At 42.9% G+C, this 23,135-nt stretch overlaps 1 protein-coding gene across 1 annotated transcript in view; it reads right to left on the bottom strand.

The window, feature by feature from the left end:
* The window catches only part of sema6bb (sema domain, transmembrane domain (TM), and cytoplasmic domain, (semaphorin) 6Bb), a 289,413-nt gene that overhangs the window by 49,473 nt on the left and 216,805 nt on the right, over positions 1-23,135 (bottom strand). The window contains exon 6 of the mRNA XM_061888085.1: positions 20,165-20,263. Coding sequence (XP_061744069.1) covers positions 20,165-20,263 — 99 coding nt within the window. The remainder of the gene's footprint in view (positions 1-20,164; positions 20,264-23,135) is intronic.

A 23,135-nucleotide genomic window follows, 5' to 3' on the forward strand; every position in this document is an offset into this window, starting at 1 on the left:
ACTGAGCCTATGGTGCTGTTAAGTTATTGTGGCTCAATATGCCTTAATTTTTTTATTTTAATGTATTATTATTTAATACATATTATTGTTTTAGTTGCTTAAGAGATATTCCTGGCTATGAATTTGCTCATTGCTATTTTTATGTTTTTGTGCATTATTTGTTGCCGTAATCATTAAACGAACAGGTTACCTAATCAGTTACTCAGTACTTGAGTAGTTTTTTCACAACATACTTTTTTACTTTTACTCAAGTAAATATTTGGGTGACTACTCCTTACTTTTACTTGAGTAATAAATCTCTAAAGTAACAGTACTCTTACTTGAGTACAATTTCTGGCTACTCTACCCACCTCTGCCAAAGATGCTATAATGTGGTCATCTGTGTCGAATAGAGCACTTGGCTTTCTGTTATGGAAATAAAGAAAAATATTGTGGATTGGACCAACAATCACAATATTTATTACTAGGACTGAGCATGACAGTTTTTTTTTTTGCACAACCAGGTCTTCTTACTTATACACTATATTGCCAAAAGTATTTGGCCACCTGCCTTTACTCACATACGAACTTGAAGTGCTTTACCATCTGGAATTGTCCAAAATGTTTTGGTATCCTGAAACATTTAAAGTTCTATTCACTGGAACTAAGGGGCCAAGCCCAACTCCTGTAAAACAACCCATACATCCGTCTATTTTCTACCGCTTGTCCCTTTCGGGGTCGCGGGTAGTGCTGGATATTAGCTGCAACAGCCCACACCATAATTCCTCCTCCACCAAATGTCACACTCTACACAATGCAGTTCGAAATGTAGTGTTCTCTTGGCCACCTCCAAACCCAGACTGGTCCATCAGATTGCCAGATGGTCCAGAGAAGGCGTCCCCACTGCTCCAGTGCAGTGGTTCTCAAATGGGGGTACGCGTACCCCTGGGGGTACTTGAAGGTATGCCAGGGGGTACGTGAGATTTTTATAAAAATATTCCAAAAATAGCAACAATTCAAAAATCCTTTATAAATATATTCATTGAATAATATTTCAATACGAAGATCCTGCAGTCCTGGGTTCAAATCCAGGCTCGGGATCTTTCTGTGTGGAGTTTGCATGTTCTCCCCGTGAATGCGTGGGTTCTCTCCGGGTACTCCGGCTTCCTCCCACTTCCAAAGACATGCACCTGGGGATAGGTTGATTGGCAACACTAAATTGGCCCTAGTGTGTGAATGTGAGTGTGAATGTTGTCTGTCTATCTGTGTTGGCCCTGCGATGAGGTGGCGACTTGTCCAGGGTGTACCCCGCCTTCCGCCCGATTGTAGCTGAGATAGGCGCCAGCGCCCCCCGCGACCCCGAACGGGAATAAGCGGCAGAAAATGGATGGATGGATGGAATATTTCAACAAAATATGAATGTAAGTTCATAAACTGTAAAAAAAAATTTAACAATGCAATATTCAGTGTTGACAGCTAGATTTTTTGTGTGGACATGTTCCATAAATATTGATGTTAAAGATTTCTTTTTTTGTGAAGAAATGTTTAGAATTAAGTTTATGAATCCAGATGGATCTCTATTACAATCCCCAAAGAGGGCACTTTAAGTTGATGATTACTTCTATGTGCAGAAATTTATAATTGAATCACTTGTTTATTTTTCAACACGTTTTTAGTTATTTTTATATCTTTTTTTCCAAATAATTCAAGAAAGACCACTACAAATGAGCAATATTTTGCACTCTTATACACATTTAATAAATCAGAAACTTATATGACATAGTGCTGTATTTTACTTCTTTATCTCTTTTTTTCAACCAAAAATGCTTTGCTCTGATTAGGGGGTACTTGAATTAAAAAAATGTTCACAGGGGGTACATCACTGAAAAAAAGGTTGACAACCAGTGCTCTAGAGTCCAGTGGTGACGTGCTTTACACCACTGCATCCCACGCTTTGCATTGGACTTGCTGATGTATGGCTTAGATGCAGCTCTCCCGTCCAAAGGCAAAACCCAGTAACTCAATTTTGGTCAAAACTGAGCTGATAATAATTTTGGAGTTCCTAGGTGATATGCTTTACATTAGTGTATGCGATATTGTAATTTGTTCCGTAAGTAAGCTGTTACGCGCATGGCAGGACCTAGCAACTACCACATAACCGCGTAGATACAACAGAAAAACCTAGTATCTCAAGGGACCAGTCGGAGCTCCTTTGTCAGTCGCCTTATTGTCTTTAATGAGACATTTGCACCAATGGGGGCCGACGGTCAACCTGATTATGTGATATTATGGCACGAGGGGATATTTGGAAGATTGGCCCAGGACGTTGCAAGCACCTTCATTAAATGTATTGTTCTTGATTCTTCCCCTTGCATACTCTTTTGGGCAGATAACTGTGGAGGTCAAAATAAAAACTGGACGCTGTACACGGCTCTTGCCCAATGTGCAAACGCAGAATGGGGCCCAACCCGAGATTGTGATAAAACATCCGGAGAAAGGGCACACGTTCACGAGAGCAGATTCAATCCACGGCTCAATCGGCAAGAAAATGAAAGCTCAAGAAAACATCTATACGTTTGATGACTTTGTAGATCTTTGTACGACAGCATCAAGATGGATTGGTTTTCCTTTGTTTTTCTCAAAATCAGCTAGAAGTGAGTTACTAGGTTTTGCCTTTGGATGGGAGAGCTGATCGGCCATGGAAACCCATTCCATGAAGCTCTCTGCGTACTGTACGTGGGCTAACACTTGGAGGCTGAGTTGCTGTTGTTCCCAAACTCTTGACTTTTCTTATAATAAAGTTGACTTTAGAAATATTTAGGAGCGAGGAAATTTCACGACTGGATTCGTTGCACAGGTGGCATCCTATTGATTGATTGATTGATACTTTTATTAGTAGATTGCACAGTACAGTACATATTCCGTACAATTGACCACTAAATGGTAACACCCCAATAAGTTTTTCAACTTGTTTAAGTCGGGGTCCACGTTAATCAATTCATGGTACAAATATATACTATCAACATAATACAGTCATCACACAAGTTAATCATCATAGTATGTACATTGAATTATTTACATTATTTACAATCCGGGGGGTGGGATGAGGAGCTTTGGTTGATATCAGTACTTCAGTCATCAACAATTGCATCAACAGAGAAATGTGGACATTGAAACAGTGTAGGTCTTACTTAGTAGGATATGTACAGCGAGCAGAGAACATAGTGAGTCTAGATAGCATAAGAACAAGTATATACATTAGAAGTACATTTGAGTTGTTTATAATCCGGGGAGATGGGATGTGAATGGAGGAGGGTATTAGTAAAGTGTTGAAGTTGCCTGGAGGTGTTGTTTTAGAGCGGTTTTGAAGGAATATAGAGATGCACTTACTTTTATACCTGTTGGGAGTGCATTCCACATTGATGTGGCATAGAAAGAGAATGAGTTAAGACCTTTGTTAGATCGAAATCTGGGTTTAATGTGGTTTGTGGAGCTCCCCCTGGTGTTGTGGTTATGGCGGTCATTTACGTTAAGGAAGTAATTTGACATGTACTTCGGTATCAAGGAGGTGTAGCGGATTTTATAGACCAGGCTCAGTGCAAGTTGTTTTACTCTGTCCTCCACCCTGAGCCAGCCCACTTTGGAGAAGTGGGTTGGATTGAGGTGTGATCTGGGGTGGAGGTCTAAAAGTAACCGGATTAGCTTATTCTGGGAAGTTTGGAGTCTAGATTTGAGGGTTTTGGAGGTGCTGGGGTACCAGGAGGTGCAAGCATAATCGAAGAAGGGTTGAATGAGAGTTCCCGCTAGAATCCTCAAGGTGCTTTTGTTGACCAGAGAGGAGATTCTGTAGAGGAATCTCGTTCTTTGGTTGACCTTTTTGATCACCTTGGTTGCCATTTTATCACAGGAAAGATTAGCCTCTGGAATGGAACCTAGGTAGGTGATCTCATCCGTCCTGGTGATAACAATGTCACCCACTTTTATAGTGAAGTCACTGACCTTCTTAAGTTTGATATGACAGTTTCACGCTGGAAATCACTGAGAGCGACCCATTCTTTCACACAAGGTTTGTAGAAAGAGTCTCCACGCCTAAGTGCTTGATTTTATACACCGGGCCAAGTGATTAAGACACCTGATTCTCATCACACACACACTACGGTCGATTAAGACCCTCTCCTCCCCCTGCGTCCGCCGGCGCAACGCGACCTAGTACGCAAGCACGGAAAACGCACACGTCATAGTCACCTCCAGCGTTGCTTTGTGTGCAAGTTCCTAAATGCAACTTATCTGAACAATATCCAGTGTTGTGGTATTTCAATTAACTGGAATCCAGTGTGCTGTGGGGCCCTACTGTAGTGAATCACACCTGAGTCATCATAAATTAATCAAATTATCTAATGGACATGTGAAAGTTAACAATATGACAAAGAACATTTTACATCAATCAATCTAGGGATCTAGATATCTAGTCACGACACACTTTTACAACGGGGTTCTATTAACACTGATACGATGGTATATACGGCGGATACTGCCCTCCAAAATAGTTTCTCTCGTTTTGAGGAAATAACATTAGAGGAATTGTTACAACGTGTAAATGGAATAAAACAGACAACATGCTTACTTGACCCTCTTCCTGGGAAACTGATCAAGGAGCTCTTTGTATTATTAGGTCCATCAGTGCTAAATATTATAAACTTATCACTCTCCTCGGGCACTGTTCCCCTAGCATTCAAAAAAGCGCTTATTCATCCTCTTCTTAAAAGACCTAACCGCGATCCTGACCTCATGGTAAACTACCGACCGGTGTCTCACCTTCCCTTTATTTCAAAAATCCTTGAAAAAATTGTTGCGGAGCAGTTAAATGAACACTTAGCGTCTAACAATCTATGTGAAACCTTTCAATCCGATTTCAGGGCAAATCACTCCACGGAGACAGCCCTCGCAAAAATGACTAATGATCTATTGCTAACGATGGATTCTGATGCGTCATCTATGTTGCTGCTCCTCGATCTTAGCGCTGCTTTTGATACCGTCGATCATAATATTTTATTAGAACGTATCAAAACACGAATTGGTATGTCAGACTTAGCCCTGTCTTGGTTTAACTCTTATCTTACTGATAGGATGCAGTGTGTCTCCCATAACAATGTGACCTCGGACTACGTTAAGGTAACGTGTGGAGTTCCCCAGGGTTCGGTCCTTGGCCCTGCACTCTTCAGCATCTACATGCTGCCGCTAGGTGACATCATACGCAAATACGGTATTAGCTTTCACTGTTATGCTGATGATACCCAACTCTACATGCCCCTAAAGCTGACCAACACGCCGGATTGTAGTCAGCTGGAGGCGTGTCTTAATGAAATTAAACAATGGATGTCCGCTAACTTTTTGCAACTCAACGCCAAAAAAACGGAAATGCTGATTATCGGTCCTGCTAGACACCGAACTCTATTTAATAATACAACTCTAACATTTGACAACCAAACAATTAAACAAGGCGACACAGTAAAGAATCTGGGTATTATCTTCGACCCAGCTCTCTCCTTTGAGGCACACATTAAAAGCGTTACTAAAACGGCCTTCTTTCATCTCCGTAATATCGCTAAAATTCGCTCCATTCTGTCCACTAAAGACGCTGAGATCATTATCCATGCGTTTGTTACGTCTCGCCTCGACTACTGTAACGTATTATTTTCGGGTCTCCCCATGTCTAGCATTAAAAGATTACAGTTGGTACAAAATGCGGCTGCTAGACTTTTGACAAGAACAAGAAAGTTTGATCACATTACGCCTGTACTGGCTCACCTGCACTGGCTTCCTGTGCACTTAAGATGTGACTTTAAGGTTTTACTACTTACGTATAAAATACTACACGGTCTAGCTCCATCCTATCTTGCCGATTGTATTGTACCATATGTCCCGGCAAGAAATCTGGGTTCAAAGGACTCCGGCTTATTAGTGATTCCCAAAGCCCAAAAAAAGTCTGCGGGCTATACAGCGTTTTCCGTTCGGGCTCCAGTACTCTGGAATTCCCTCCCGGTAACAGTTCGAGATGCCACCTCAGTAGAAGCATTTAAGTCTCACCTTAAAACTCATTTGTATACTCTAGCCTTTAAATAGACTCCCTTTTTAGACCAGTTGATCTGCCGTTTTTTTTTTTCTTTTTCTTCTATGTCCCACTCTCCCTTGTGGAGGGGGTCCGGTCCGATCCGGTGGCCATGTACTGCTTGCCTGTGTATCGGCTGGGGACATCTCTGCGCTGCTGATCCGCATCCGCTTGGGATGGTTTCCTGCTGGCTCCGCTATGAACGGGACTCTCGCTGCTGTGTTGGATCCGCTTTGGACTGGACTCTCGCGACTGTGTTGGATCCATTATGGATTGAACTTTCACAGTATCATGTTAGACCCGCTCGACATCCATTGCTTTCCTCCTCTCCAAGGTTCTCATAGTCATCATTGTCACCGACGTCCCACTGGGTGTGAGTTTTCTTTGCCCTTATGTGGGCCTACCGAGGATGTCGTAGTGGTTTGTGCAGCCCTTTGAGACACTAGTGATTTAGGGCTATATAAGTAAACATTGATTGATTGATTGATTGAATCACACCTGAGTCATCATAAATTAATCAAATCTTTAATGGACATGTGAAAGTTAACAATGTGACAAAGAATATTTTACATCAATCAATCTAGGGATCTAGATATCTAGTCACGACACACTTTTGCCTTCACTTTCATTGTCCATTTATTTTTGTGGACCTAGACGTTGAGTCCGCGACATGCATGGCGGACAATAACTGATACAGTCTGCTTTGCCGGTCCAAATGCAGTCGCTGTTTTCCTCGACGGCAAGGTAATACAAAGGACACGCTACCTTTTTTTTTTACTTTTTTAGCACATCTACGGGAGCCCGCATTCTCGTTGACTCTCCTTCGACAAATGGACAGAGGTTTTCTACTGTGACTTCTCCAATATTAATTGAACAAATTGCAAAAGATTCAGCAACACAGATGTCCAGAATACTGTGTAATTATGTGCGTAGCGCTCATACTTCCTAAAAACGCGAGACGTCCTGCGTACACGTCGTCATTACACGACGTTTCCAAGACGAAACTCCCGGGAAATTTAAAATTGTAATTTAGTAAACTAAAAAAAGCCGTATTGGCATGTGTTGCAATGTTAATATTTCATCATTGATGTATAAACTGTCAGACTGCGTGGTGGGTAGTAGTGGGTTTCAGTAGGCCTTTAAAGACTCTGTCCAATGATGTCATTGCGCCCACAATACATCGCAGTCCTGCGGGAATTTGCACCAGAGTTCTTGCCTGTTTGGTACACACACATTTTTAAAGCTTTTCTGCGGCAGGGAAATAAAATCAAATGAATGATACAGTATGTCTTGTTTCATTAAGACACGGACATAAATAAAACAGGAGCCGGCAATGTGATAATGAACTCATGCCATGTTTATTACTCCCCAAGAACAACATGAAATCAACCTGATGATTCACATTTATGATGATTCATATTTTGATGTTGTTTGAAGCAGAAATTGAGCGGAACGAGAGGTAGCTTTGGGAGGAAGGGAGTGAGTTTAGCAGCGCGGTGATGGATCGAGGCTTAATGCTGCGGCCGCTTCGGTTATAAGAGTGTTTGACAAATGGCCGGAGAAGGAAATAATTAAAGGCCAAATTGGCGGAGTCAGCCGAGTCCACGCTTGTTAGCTGGAACCTTTGTTGACTTTCAATTGACTTCAGTTTTTGCTTTCTTAACACAGACACGGATGACAGACGTCTTCACCCCGGCAAGGTGAGATGTTTCCTTTTTTGGTGTACATTGTCGTCCCTCTCTCAACATATGTGAAAGACTGCAAAGGTCTGGGCACGACCAGGTACTTTGTCCAAGCACGTCTTGTTGCCACGGTGACCACATAGCAACTTAGTCGAGGGTCGACACGTTTCATGTTGTGTTATCAGCTTTGAAATACAGCGGATTTTCGTCATTTTTTAACCCAACAATAGAAACGAATATACACTATATTGCCAAAAGTATTTGGCCACCCATCCAAATGATGACAATCAGGTGTCCTAATCACTTGGCCCGGTGTATAAAATCAAGCACTTAGGCATGGAGACTGTTTCTACAAACATTTGTGAAAGAATGGGCCGCTCTCAGTGATAGGATGCCACCTGTGAAACCAATCAAGTCGCTCCTAAATATTCCAAAGTCAGCTTTATTATCAATCAATCAATCAATGTTTACTTATATAGCCCTAAATCACTAGTGTCTCAAAGGGCTGCACAAACCACTACGACATCCTTAGGTAGGCCCACATAAGGGCAAGGAAAACTCACACCCAGTGGGACATCGGTGACAATAATGACCCAGTGGGACGTCGGTGACAATGATGACTATGAGAACCTTAGAGAGGAGGAAAGCAATGGATGTCGAGCGGGTCTAACATGATACTGTGAAAGTTCAATCCACAATGGATCCAACACAGTCGTGAGAGTCCAGTCCAAAGCGGATCCAACACAGCAGCGAGTGTCCCGTTCACAGTGGAGCCAGCAGGAAACCATCCCAAGCGGAGGCGGATCAGCAGCGCAGAGATGTCCCCAGCCGATACACAGGCAAGCAGTACATGGCCACCGGATCGGATCGGACCCCCTCCACAAGGGAGAGTGGGACATAGAAGAAAAAGAAAAGAAACGGCAGATCAACTGGTCTAAAAAGGGAGTCTATTTAAAGGCTAGAGTATACAGTATATAGAGTATAATTATAAGAAAATTGAAGATTTTGGGAACAACAGCAACTCAGCCACCAAGTGGTAGGCCACGTAAACTGACAGAGAGGGGTCAGAGGATGCTGAAGCGCATAGTGCGAAGACTTTCTGCACAGTCAGTTGCTGCAGAGCTCCAAACGTCATGTGACCTTCCAATTAGCCCACGTACGGGACGCGGAGAGCTTCATGGAATTGGGTTATCATGGCCGAGCAGCTGCGTCTAAGCCACACATCACCAGGTCCAATGCAAAGTGTGGAATGCAGTGGTGTAAAGCACGTCGCCACTAAAGTTCAAGTTAAAGTACCAATGATTGTCACACACACACACACTAGGTGTGGCGAAATTATTATCTGCATCTGACCCATCCCCTTGATCAACCCCTGGGAAGTGAGGGGAGCAGTGGGCAGCAGCAGTGCTGCGCCCGGGAATCATTTTTGGTGATTTAACCCCCAATTCCAACCCTTGATGCTGAGTGCCAAGCAGGGAGGTAATGGGTCCCATTTTTATAGTCTTTGGTATGACTAGACTCTAGAGCAGTGGAGACGCCTTCTCTGGAGTAATGAATCACGCTTTTCCATCTGGCAATCTGATGGACCAGTCTGGGTTTGGAGGTTGCCAGGAGAATGCTATATTTTGGACTGCATTGTGCCGAGTGTGAAATTTGGTGGAGGAGGAATTAAGGTGTGGGGTTGGTTTTTCAGGAGTTGGGCTTGGCCCCTTAGTTCCAGTGAAAGGAACTTTGAATGCTCCAGGATACCAAAACATTTTGGACAATTCCTTCGCATGGCATTTTTAGCTCATATGTGAGTAAAAGCTGCTGGCCAAATAATTTTGGCAATATAGTGTATATGTGCTTTGTCGTGCAAACCTTGTCACCGTCTACCAAGGTTTTTAGTCTATTCAAATAAGTTGAATAGACTGCAAAGACAAGATATTTAATGTTCGAACTGAGAAGCTTAATTAGAATTTAATGGCAGCAACACATCGCAAAAAACTTGGTACAGGGGCATTTTTACGACTGTGTTACATGGCCTTTCCTTTTAAAAACACTTAGTAAACATTTGGGAACTGAGGAGAACAATATTTAAAGCTTTTCAGGTGGAATTCTTTCCCATTCTTGCTTGATGTACAGCTTAAGTTTTTCAACAGTCCGGGGTCTCCGTTGTGGTATTTTAGGCTTCATAATGCACCACTCATTTTAAATAGGAGACAGGTCTGGACTAAAGGCAGGCCAGTCTAGTACCTGCACTCTTTTACTAAGAACCCACGCTGTTGTAACATGTGGCTTGGCATTGTCTTGCTGAAATAAGCAGGGGCGTCTATGATAACGTTGTTTGGATGGCACCATATGTTGCTCCAAAACCTGTATGTACCTTTCAGCATTAATGGTGCCTTCACAGATGTGTAAGTTACCCATGCTTTGGGCACTAAAGCATGGGTAACACAGATGCATCACAGATGCTGGCTTTTGAACTTTGCACCTACTGTATAACAATCCGTATGGTTCATTTCCTCTTTATTCCGGAGGAAACAATGACCACAGTTTCTCAAAAACAATTCGAAATGTGGACTCGTCAGACCACAGAACACTTTTCCACAGTGGGAGAGTGGCCGTGCGCAACCCGAGGGTCCCTGGTTCAATCCCCACCTAGTAACAACCTCGTCATGTCCGTTGTGTCCTGAGCAAGACACTTCACCCTTGGTCCTGGTTAGCGCCTTGCATGGCAGCTCCCTCCATCAGTGTGTGAATGTGTGTGTGAATGGGTAAATGTGGAAGTAGTGTCAAAGCGCTTTGAGTACCTTGAAGGTAGAAAAGCGCTATACAATTATAACCCACTTTGCATCAGTCCATCTTAGATGAGGTCGAGTGTTGTTGATAAATGGCTTTTGCTTTGCATAGTGGAGTTTTAACTTGAACTTACAGATGTAGCAATCAACAGCAGTTACTGACAGTGGTTTTCTGAAGTGATCCTGAGCCCATGTGGTGATATCCTTTACACACCGACGTCGCTTTTTAATGCATTACCGCCTGAGGGATCGAAGGTCCTTAATATCATCGCTTAAGTCCACTGTTTCTCAAAAACAATTCGAAATGTGGACTCGTCAGACCACAGAACACTTTTCCACAGTGGGAGAGTGGTCGTGCGCAACCCGAGGATCCCTGGTTCAATCCCCACCTAGTAACAACCTCTCGTCACGTCCGTTGTGTCCTGAGCAAGACACTTCACCCTTGGTCCTGATGGGTGCTGGTTAGCGCCTTGCATGGCAGCTCCCTCCATCAGTGTGTGAATGTGTGTGTGAATGGGTAAATGTGGAAGTAGTGTCAGAGCGCTTTGAGTACCTTGAAGGTAGAAAAGCGCTATACAATTATAACCCACTTTGCATCAGTCCATCTTAGATGAGGTCGGGTGTTGTTGATAAATGGCTTTTGCTTTGCATAGTGGAGTTTTAACTTGAACTTACAGATGTAGCGATCAACAGCAGTTACTGACAGTGGTTTTCTGAAGTGATCCTGAGCCCATGTGGTGATATCCTTTACACACCAACGTCGCTTTTTGATGCAGTACCGCCTGAGGGATCGAAGGTCCTTAATATCATCGCTTAAGTCCACTGTTTCTCAAAAACAATTCGAAATGTGGACTCGTCAGACCACAGAACACTTTTCCACAGTGGGAGAGTGGCCGTACGCAACCCGAGGGTCCCTGGTTCAATTCCCACCTAGTAACAACCTCGTCATGTCCGTTGTGTCCTGAACAAGACACTTCACCCTTGGTCCTGATGGGTGCTGGTTGGCGCCTTGTATGGCAGCTCCCTCCATCAGTGTGTGAATGTGTGATTGAATGGGTAAATGTGGAAGTAGTGTCAAAGCGCTTTGAGTACCTTGAAGGTAGAAAAGCGCTATACAATTATAACCCACTTTGCATCAGTCCATCTTAGATGAGGTCGGGTGTTGTTGATAAATGGCTTTTGCTTTGCATAGTGGAGTTTTAACTTGAACTTACAGATGTAGCGATCAACAGCAGTTACTGACAGTGGTTTTCTGAAGTGATCCTGAGCCCATGTGGTGATATCCTTTACACACCGACGTCGCTTTTTGATGCAGTACCGCCTGAGGGATCGAAGGTCCTTAATATCATCGCTTAAGTCCACTGTTTCTCAAAAACAATTCGAAATGTGGACTCGTCAGACCACAGAACACTTTTCCACAGTGGGAGAGTGGCCGTGCGCAACCCGAGGGTCCCTGGTTCAATCCCCACCTAGTAACAACCTCGTCATGTCCGTTGTGTCCTGAGCAAGACACTTCACCCTTGGTCCTGGTTAGCGCCTTGCATGGCAGCTCCCTCCATCAGTGTGTGAATGTGTGTGTGAATGGGTAAATGTGGAAGTAGTGTCAAAGCGCTTTGAGTACCTTGAAGGTAGAAAAGCGCTATACAATTATAACCCCCTTTGCATCAGTCCATCTTAGATGAGGTCGGGTGTTGTTGATAAATGGCTTTTGCTTTGCATAGTGTAGTTTTAACTTGAACTTACAGATGTAGCAATCAACAGCAGTTACTGACAGTGGTTTTCTGAAGTGATCCTGAGCCCATGTGGTGATATCCTTTACACACCGACGTCGCTTTTTAATGCAGTACCGCCTGAGGGATCGAAGGTCCTTAATATCATCGCTTAAGTCCACTGTTTCTCAAAAACAATTCGAAATGTGGACTCGTCAGACCACAGAACACTTTTCCACAGTGGGAGAGTGGTTGTGCGCAACCCGAGGATCCCTGGTTCAATCCCCACCTAGTAACAACCTCGTCACGTCCGTTGTGTCCTGAGCAAGACACTTCACCCTTGGTCCTGATGGGTGCTGGTTAGTGCCTTGCATGGCAGCTCCCTCCATCAGTGTGTGAATGTGTGTGTGAATGGGTAAATGTGGATGTAGTGTCAGAGCGCTTTGAGTACCTTGAAGGTAGAAAAGCGCTATACAATTATAACCCACTTTGCATCAGTCGATCTTAGATGAGGTCGGGTGTTGTTGATAAATGGCTTTTGCTTTGCATAGGGGAGTTTTAACTTGAACTTACAGATGTAGCGATCAACAGCAGTCACTGACAGTGGTTTTCTGAAGTGATCCTGAGCCCATGTGGTGATATCCTTTACACACCGACGTCGCTTTTTGATGCAGTACCGCCTGAGGGATCGAAGGTCCGTAATATCATCGCTTACGTGCAGTAATTTCTCCGGATTCTCTGAATCTTTTGATGATATTACGGACCGTAGATGGTGAAATCCCTAAATTCCTCGCAATAGCTCGTTGAGAAATGTTGTCCTTAGGCAATTTGCTCATGCATTTGTTGACAAAGTGGTGACCCTCGACCCATCCTTGTTTGTGAATGACCGGGAATTTCATGGAAGCTGATTTTATACCAAATTATGGCACCCACCTGTCCCCTTATAGCTTGTTCACCTGCGGGATGTTCCAAATAAGTGTTTGATGATCGTCCCTCGACTTTCTCAGTCTTTTTTGCCACTTGTGCCAGCTTTTTTGAAACATGTTGCAGGCATCAAAATTCCAAACGAGCTAATATTTGCAAAAATAACAAAGTTTTCCAGTTCGAACGTTAAATATATTGTCTTTGCAGTCTTTTCAATTGAATACAGGATTTGCCAATCATTGTATTCTGATTTTATTTACGATTTACACAACGTGCCAACTTCACTAGTTTTGGGGGTTTGTGCAATGACCTGGATGAATGAAAGTAATGAAACGAAAGTAATATTACATCGACTGTTTATTACGCTGCAACGTACGCCAGCTAACTCCACCCACTCAAAAACCCCTCCGGTAGAGCTTGACATGGTATAGAGGGAGCCCAAAATCCAATTGACAGGTTTAACTATGATACAAGGCTTCACGGTGGCAGAGGGGTTAGTGCGTCTGCCTCACAATACAAAGGTCTTGCAGTCCTGGGTTCAAATCCAGGCTCGGGATCTTTCTGTGTGGAGTTTGCATGTTCTCCCCGTGAATGCGTGGGTTCCCTCCGGGTACTCCGGCTTCCTCCCACTTCCAAAGACATGCACCTGGGGATAGGTTGATTGGCAACACTAAATTGGCCCTAGTGTGTGAATGTGAGTGTGAATGTTGTCTGTCTGTCTGTTTTGGCCCTGCGATGAGGTGGCGACTTGTCCAGGGTGTACCCCGCCTTCCGCCCGATTGTAGCTGAGATAAGCGCCAGCGCCCCCCCGCGACCCTGAAAGGGAATAAGCGGTAGAAAATGGATGGATGGAACTATGATGGGTGCATTTTAATTTTTTTTTTAATTTTTTTTTGCAGAACACGAGCGACTGGAACCGCCTGACAGCTCGGAGAATAAAAAAAAATTAAATCTCAGGCAGGAAAAACGTCAACGTGGCCACAGGCACTACGCAAACAATGCACATTTTCACCTGAGCAAGCGTACTAATTGTGGTGTGGAAGCACCTGGGAAATACATTCACATTGTGTGTGTGTGTGTGTGTTCTGCCAATGTTTACTTAACCTTCCTCTTGTGTTAGCTTTCTGTTACCATCTCTTATGTTAACGGGTCGGTTTTGACCCATGTCTTAAATCAGCTGTAAAATACACTAAAAACAATTACCTATCATCCAATTTGTTTCTCATCTCTTGGTTACCTCGTTAGGCTTCCTTATCCTTGAAAATATTGGTTTTAATATTTTTGGTTTGGGCCATTGGGCCTTTTTTTGTCAGTATACCCTTCGATTTCAATTTTTAAAAATGGTAAAACGAACCTCAAGAGAATCGTATAAATTAAAAAAAAGGTTGTTGTGTTACCTAACTATTACTAAGGGGTATTAGAACACATCTCTTAAATAAATGTGTTTTATTTATTTTTTCATTTTAAGAATTTTAACTATAGTAACATCTATGGTGTTACGGGTCAATTTCCACCCATATATATTTACTTCAAGAAAAAGGCTATTTTTTTTCAGCAACAGAAATCCAACATCAAACAAACAACAACCAACAACCAATCAAGCAAATGAAACCAAGAGAAATAGATTACTAGTTCCAAAACTAATAAAAAAACAAAATCAGAGTGGCAAAAAGTGACACTTTTAGTGTCCGTCTTTTGTTTGTTTTTGCACAGGATAACAAGGTAAAATGAGAATCCACTGAAGCTCACATGATTGGGAGAGGAGCTGGCTGTCAATGTGTTCAGTTTTGGCTCTTATCATTGCTTTATCATCTTATTTTTATAACCGGGTCGAAACCGACCCTAACAACACCAAGGGCATAATTTCCACCAGAGAATTTTATAATTTAGTGAAAAAAATTAAAATGTTTTATTTTGTTGACAAAGAGGTTCCTGACAAAGTCAAAAAGCTTTGATGCAAAAAATAAATGTATGTGGTGTTTTTATGCATTTAAAAACTAAAACGGGTCGGTGCCGACCCTAACACAAGACGAAGGTTAATGGGGACATCGCCCTGTTTACACAGTCACCTTTAGGGGACCTCTGACGGTATGGGGACAAAAAAAAAACAGGACCCCCTAAAGGGAAACCTTTTTAAATGATAGTCAGATCCATTCTGAAGATGCGTAAGTGAAAAGTGAAACATTTGTTATCCTGGCATTAATAGTACAGTGATTCTGTATGGTATCCATCCTTATTTAAAAGTAATATAATTTTCACCCAAAAAAATCTGGTTTAATATTCCTTAGGATGACATTTTCATACAGTATGATTATAAAATATTATTACCTTAGAGTATGATTCACATTCAGAATTTTCCGTCCTTCTATATATGGTAGTGGAAGTTGCAGACAACTTCATTACTGCTAAATAGCAATTTTCAGTGATGTCATGGAACATGCAGGATTTTCTTTAACTAATAAGTGGTACATAAATAAATAAATAAATAAACAAATAAACAATAAATAAATAAATAAAAGTTTTCAGTAATGTCACAGAAGATGCAGGATTTGCTTTAACTATCCATCCATCCATTTCCCACCGCTTATTCCCTTTGGGGTCGCTGGTGCCTATCTCAGCTTTAACTAATAAGTTTTACTACTTACGTATAAAATACTACACGGTCTAGCTCCATCCTATCTTGCCGATTGTATTGTACCATATGTCCCGGCAAGAAATCTGCTTATTAGTGATTCTTAAAGCCCAAAAAAAGTCTGCGGGCTATAGAGCGTTTTCCGTTCGGGCTCCAGTACTCTGGAATGCCCTCCCGGTAACAGTTCGAGATGCTACCTCAGTAGAAGCATTTAAGTCTCACCTTAAAACTCATCTGTATACTCTAGCCTTTAAATAGACCTCCTTTTTAGACCAGTTGATCTGCCGCTTCTTTTCTTTCTCCTATGTCCCCCCCTCCCTTGTGGAGGGGGTCTGGTCCGATGACCATGGATGAAGTACTGGCTGTCCAGAGTCGAGACCCAGGATGGACCGCTCGTCGGGACCCAGGATGGACCGCTTGCCTGTATCGGTTGGGGACATCTCTACGATGCCGATCCGACTCCGCTTGGGATGGTTTCCTGTGGACGGGACTCTCGCTGCTGTCTTCGATCCGCTTGAACTGAACTCTCGCGGCTGTGTTGGAGCCACTATGGATTGAACTTGCACAGTATCATGTTAGACCCGCTCGACATCCATTGCTTTCGGTCCCCTAGAGGGGGGGGGGGGGGGGTTGCCCACATCTGAGGTCCTCTCCAAGGTTTCTCATAGTCATCATTGTCACTGGCGTCCCACTGGATGTGAATTCTCCCTGCCCACTGGGTGTGAGTTTTCCTTGCCCTTTTGTGGGTTCTTCCGAGGATGTTGTAGTCGTAATGATTTGTGCAGTCCTTTGAGACATTTGTGATTTGGGGCTATATAAATAAACATTGATTGATTGATTGAAGTGGTAAATAAATAAATAAATAAATACATAAATAAAAGGACAGCTGTAGTGCTGTATTCTGAGGATCATGTCATATTTCATTTGAACTTATTTTTTTATTTTTTTATTTTTTTAAATGGTCCTCAGTAGTCACATACAAATGTGTGTGAATTATGCAAAATTATTTAAATTTGGTCTCCATGAACCATATTAACTATTTTTCCCCGAGGACAGTGGTTCTCAAATGGGGGTACACGTACCCCCGAGGGTACTTGAAGGTATGCCAAGGGGGTACGTGAGATTTTTATAAAAAATATTCTAAAACTAGCAACAATTCAAAAATGATTTATAAATATATTAATTGAATAATACTTCAACAAAATATGAATGTAAGTTCATAAACTATGAAAAGAAATGCAACAATGCAATATTCAGTGTTGACAGCTAGATTTTTTTGTAATAAATATTGATGTTAAAGATTTCTTTTTTTTGTGAAGAAATGTTTAGAATTAAGTTGATGAATCCAGATGGATCTCTATTACAATCCCCAAAGAGGGCACTTTAAGGTGATGATTACTTCTATGTGTAGAAATCTTTATTTATAATTGAATCACTTGTTTAGTTTTCAACAAGTTTTTAGTTATTTTTAAATCTTTTTTTCCAAATAGTTCAAGAAAGACCACTACAAATGAGCAATATTTTCCACTGTTATACAATTTAATAAATCAGAAACTGATGACATAGTACTGTATTTTACTTCTTTATCTCTTTTTTTCAACCAAAAATGCTTTGCTCTGATTATGGGGTACTTGAATTAAAGGCCTACTGAAGTTAGATTTTCTTATTTAAACGGGGATAGCAGGTCCATTCTATGTGTCATACTTGATCATTTTGCGATATTGCAATATTTTTGCTGAAATGATTTAGTAGAGAACGTCGACATAAATTTCGCAACTTTTGGTCGCTAATAAGAAAGCTTTGCCTGTACCGGAAGTAGCAGACGATGTGCGCGTGACGTCACGGGTTGTAGGGCTCCTCACATCCTCACATTGTTTACAATCATAGCCACCAGCAGCAAGAGCGATTCGGACCGAAAAAGCGACGATTTCCCCATTAATTTGAACGAGGATGAAAGATTTGTGGATGAGGAAAGTCAGAGTGAAGCACTAAAAAAAAAAGAAAAAAAGGGAACGGCAGTGGGAGCGATTCAGATGTTATTAGACACATTTACTAGGATAATTCTGGAAAATCCCTTATCTGCTTATTGTGTTAATAGTGTTTTAGTGAGATTATAAAGTCATACCTTAAAGTCGGAGGGCTGCGGTGACCGCCAGTGTCTCTGAGAGAAGCCAATGGAGGAGCCAAGATCACAGCTGCCTTTTAGACAGCTGCTGCAGGAGGACGCTAACTCCGCACAAGTCTCCGGTAAGAGCCGACTTAATATCACAATTTTCTCATCCAAAAACTGGCTGGTTGACGTAGAGAAACATGTTCGCCTGACCGCTCTGTGTTAAAGCTTCACAACAAAGAAACACCGGCTGTGTTTCGGTTGCTAAAGGCAGCTGCAATCCACCGCTTTCCACCAACAGCATTCTTCTTTATAGTCTCCATTATTAATTGAACAAATTGCAAAAGATTCAGCAACACAGATGTCCAAATTACTTTGTAATCATGCGATGAAAAGAGATGACTTTTAGCCGTAAGTGGTACTGGTAATTTAGTAAACTAAACTGGCCGTATTGGCATGTGTTGCAATGTTAATATTTCATCATTGATATATAAACTATCAGACTGCGTGGTCGGTAGTAGTGGGTTTCAGTAGGACTTTAAAAAAAAAAATGTTCACAGGGCGTACATCACTGGAAAAAAGGTTGAGAACCACTGCCCTAGGGTCCCCAGTAAGAATGATCTGTCACACCTCGGTGAAGTATTGTCCGGGTTTTGTTTGGTTTCATGTTGTCTTGTCATTTCCTGTTTTATTTTGAAAGGCTAACTCTCCCTCTCGTTTCAGGTCACTTGCCCTTCCTCCTGTTTCACTGGTCTGATGTCTCTCCTGATTGCCTGATTGTGCCCACCTGTGTCACCCTCCCTCATGTGTATAAATGTCTGGTCTTCCTCTTGTCTTGTGCCAGAGTATATTGTCTCGCTACGTGCCTCCAGCCTTGTCCACAGCCTTGAACCATCCATCCATCCATCCATCATCTTCCGCTTATCCGAGGTCGGGTCGCGGGGGCAGCAGCCTAAGCAGTGAAGCCCAGACTTCCCTATCTCCAGCCACTTCGTCTAACTCTTCCCGGGGGATCCCGAGGCGTTCCCAGGCCAGCCGGGAGACATAGTCTTCCCAACGTGTCCTGGGTCTTCCCCGTGGCCTCCTACCAGCTGGACGTGCCCTAAACACCTCCCTAGGGAGGCGTTCGGGTGGCATCCTGACCAGATGCCCGAACCACTTCATCTGGCTCCTCTCGATGTGGAGGAGCAGCGGCTTTACGTTGAGTTCCTCCCGGATGGCAGAGCTTCTCACCCTATCTCTAAGGGAGAGACCTCGAAACTCATTTCAGCCGCTTGTACCCGTGATCTTATCCTTTCGGTCATGACCCAAAGCTCATGACCATAGGTGAGGATGGGAACGTAGATCGACCGGTAAATTGAGAGCTTTGCCTTCCGGCTCAGCTCCTTCTTCACCACAACGGATCGGTACAACGTCCGCATTACTGAAGACGCCGCACCGATCCGCCTGTCGATCTCACGATCCACTCTTCCCCCACTCGTGAACAAGACTCCTAGGTACTTGAACTCCTCCACTTGGGGCAGGGTCTCCTCCCCGACCCGGAGATGGCACTCCACCCTTTGAACCAAGTTTTGCTAAGTATTGCCTTGCCTTATTTATTGATTTCTTTGTTTCCTCTGAGAAAGAGTGATTTTGTTTGTTAAAGTTTTTGGTCAAGAATTTTGTGTCTAATTTTTTATTTTTTTTCCCTACTCTTGGAGCGCTTTAGTTTGTAGTTTTCTCAGCTTTTTATAGCGCACTTTCTGTTAAAAGTTTCTCGTCTCCTCTGCGTGAGTGATTTACCTTTTTTTTTTTAGCTAATCATAGATTGTTGTTCTTTTGTTAGAAGATTTGTGTGTAATTTTGCTATTGCCTTTTTCCTCCCTATGGAGTGATTTTCTGTTTATTGCGTTTTGCCTATGTCTTTTGTTATCATAGATTCCATAGCCGCTTTGCTTTAATCACTCTGTTCAAAGAGATTTCAAAGAAAACTGTTAAATAAAGCCTGTGTCAATTGTCCCCCTTCTGCACCTGAGTCCTCATTCTCGCCAAGGTTTAACATGATCAGCACATTACTTCATCAATCCAGAGATTTAAAGACATGTATGAGTTAACTGGGCAGTGGCCAGGTCGCCTATTTTTTTTTTTGTATGCCTCCATAACTTGTAGAAAGGGTGGTCCCCCCCCCGAGTTCAATAATGAACTCGGTCCCCATTCCAAATGATAACCCGTATGTGTGTGTGTGTGTGTGTGGACTTACAGTATAGTTGGCGCAGAGCGGGTTGAAGGCGTTGGTGCCGCACACAAACAAGCCCCCGCGCCTGCTGAGAAGCACCTTCATGAAATTCCGGCATTCGTCCTGAAAGGGGGAGAGGAAGAAAAACATAAACAAAAAAAAAAATCTTGATCAGTCAACTGTGGTGACAGAGTGAAAAAGTGCTGTCGCTTTTCGCAGAGTGATTATCTAAACAGCTCGGTGAAATGAAGCTTTTCACTCGCCTGACGTGTGGAATTATTTCACCATTAACGCTGTCAGTCAAACTGAGAGAGTCTGAATGCGGCCTGTCGAGACTTAAAGTGTGTATACGTGCACACACACACACACGCTGATTGACAGACTGTAATCCAAACCAGCCCGGGGATCTTAAAACAAACGGCATATTGAAAGCTAATTTCTTCGCCGTGACACTTTGAAGCAGATCGAGTCAGATGCCAAAAAAAAAAAATTCAAGCGTGCTTTTAAAATGAAAAGTCATGCAGCGCCCCGCCAGTCAACAGTGTCTAATAAAGACCAATGACTGTCAGTGTGTTGGTGTTGGGGGGTGCTCAACCTACGCAACCTCTGGCGTGAAATTTGCAGACAATAAAGCCATGTTGTTATTATGTAGGACGCCTTTGCTGTGTACGTTTTTAACTGTAATGAATGAATGACCATTATTATTCACATCATTTCAGCAACAAAAAATACTATTTACTTTGGCTGTTTACTTCTCTGCATGTAAGCCACAGAAAGGAGAATGTTTATTAAAGTGGAGCTATTATGTGAGACCATTTTTTTTTTTTACCTATGGTACCTGTTCCTGTGTATTTAACAATTAAACAAGGCGACACGGTAAAGAATCTGGGTATTATCTTTGACCCAACTCTCTCCTTTGAGTCACACATTAAAAGCGTTACTAAAACGGCCTTCTTTCATCTCCGTAATATCGCTAAAATTCGCTCCATTTTGTCCACTAAAGACGCTGAGATCATTATCCATGCGTTTGTTACGTCTCGTCTCGATTACTGTAACGTATTATTTTCGGGTCTCCCCATGTCTAGCATTAAAAGATTACAGTTGGTACAAAATGCGGCTGCTAGACTTTTGACAAGAACAAGAAAGTTTGATCACATTACGCCTGTACTGGCTCACCTGCACTGGCTTCCTGTGCACTTAAGATGTGACTTTAAGGTTTTACTACTTACGTATAAAATACTACACGGTCTAGCTCCATCCTATCTTGCCGATTGTATTGTACCATATGTCCCGGCAAGAAATCTGCGTTCAAAGGACTCCGGCTTATTAGTGATTCCCAAAGCCCAAAAAAAGTCTGCGGGCTATAGAGCGTTTTCATTTCGGGCTCCAGTACTCTGGAATGCCCTCCCGGTAACAGTTCGAGATGCTACCTCAGTAGAAGCATTTAAGTCTCACCTTAAAACTCATTTGTATACTCTAGCCTTTAAATAGACTCCCTTTTTAGACCAGTTGATCTGCCGTTTCTTTTCTTTTTCTCCTATGTCCCACTCTCCCTTGTGGAAGGGGTCCGGTCCGATGAACATGCATACTGGCTGTCCAGAGTCGAGACCCAGGATGGACCGCTTGTCGGGACCCAGGATGGACCGCTCGCCCGACAGGTGCGTAGATGGCCCACCTGGGCCTTGTTATCTAATCACCTGTCGCTCTCTTATAAGCAGCAGCCAGGAAGAGAGACTGGGTTGGGGCTGGAAATACAATTGCTGGAAAGCAACTGAGAGACTTATTGAAAAATAAAACAATATTGTAACCCTGAAACAGGCTCTCATGTCGGTGCTTGGGGGTCTGAAGAACCCCCAGGAGGGCAAGCCCCACACTAACCAATAATAACTTCTTACCATTAACGCAACTTCTTGAACAGGTGCGGTAGAAAACAGATGGATGGATTAAAAATGCATGAGAATGTTTCATATTTTGAACATTATTTTTAACACTGTGATTACAAGTGGAATTATTCATGACTTATCGTGTTAAGCAACGTCAGCTCAGACTTATCAGAGAGCCAGATGCGGTCATCAAAAGAGCCACATCTGGCTCTAGAACCATAGGTTCCCTACCCCTGCTCTAGCCTTTAAATAGACCTCCTTTTTAGACCAGTTGATCTGCCGCTTCTTTTCTTTTTCTCCTCTGCCCCCCCCTCCCTTGTGGAGGGGGTCCGGTCCGATGACCATGGATGAAGTACTGGCTGTCCAGAGTCGAGACCCAGGATGGACGGCTCGCCTGTGTATCGGTTGGGGACATTTCTACGATGCCGATCCGACTCCGCTTGGGATGGTTTCCTGTGGACAGGACTCTCGCTGCTGTCTTGGATCCGCTTTGAACTGAACTCTCGCGGCTGTGTTGGAGCCACTATGGATTGAACTTTCACAGTATCATGTTAGACCCGCTCGACATCCATTGTTTTTGGTCCCCTAGAGGGGGGGGGGGGGGGGGGGGGGGGGGGTTGCCCACATTTGAGGTCCTCTCCAAGGTTTCTCATAGTCATCATTGTCACTGGCGTCCCACTGGGTGTGAGTTTTCCTTGCCCTTATGTGGGTTTTTCCGAGGATGTCGTAGTCGTAGTGGTTTGTACAGTCCTTTGAGACATTTGCGATTTAGGGCTATATTAATAAACATTGATTGATTGATTGATTGATATATTTAAGTATATTTTTCAACACAAAGCAGAGTGACACTAACTGAGAGTGAATAAGAACATTGGAGAAGTTGAAATGGTGAAAGTTCTAAGAGACGGAAATCTACTGATACGATGTAAAAATGCAAAGCGAAGAAATAAAGCAATGAATCTTAAAACATATTTGGAAAGGAGGGGATTGAAAGCAAGATTGAGGAACTGGAGGTGTGGTGACAGCAATTCCTGTACAAGCCAAAGTGGACGAAATAAAGGAGGAAACCAAAGGAGGACATGTCACTGAAATTAAGAGACTGCTTGCGTTTA

Source organism: Nerophis ophidion, linkage group LG26 (assembly GCF_033978795.1).
Source record: "Nerophis ophidion isolate RoL-2023_Sa linkage group LG26, RoL_Noph_v1.0, whole genome shotgun sequence".
Taxonomy (NCBI): Eukaryota; Metazoa; Chordata; class Actinopteri; order Syngnathiformes; family Syngnathidae; genus Nerophis; species Nerophis ophidion.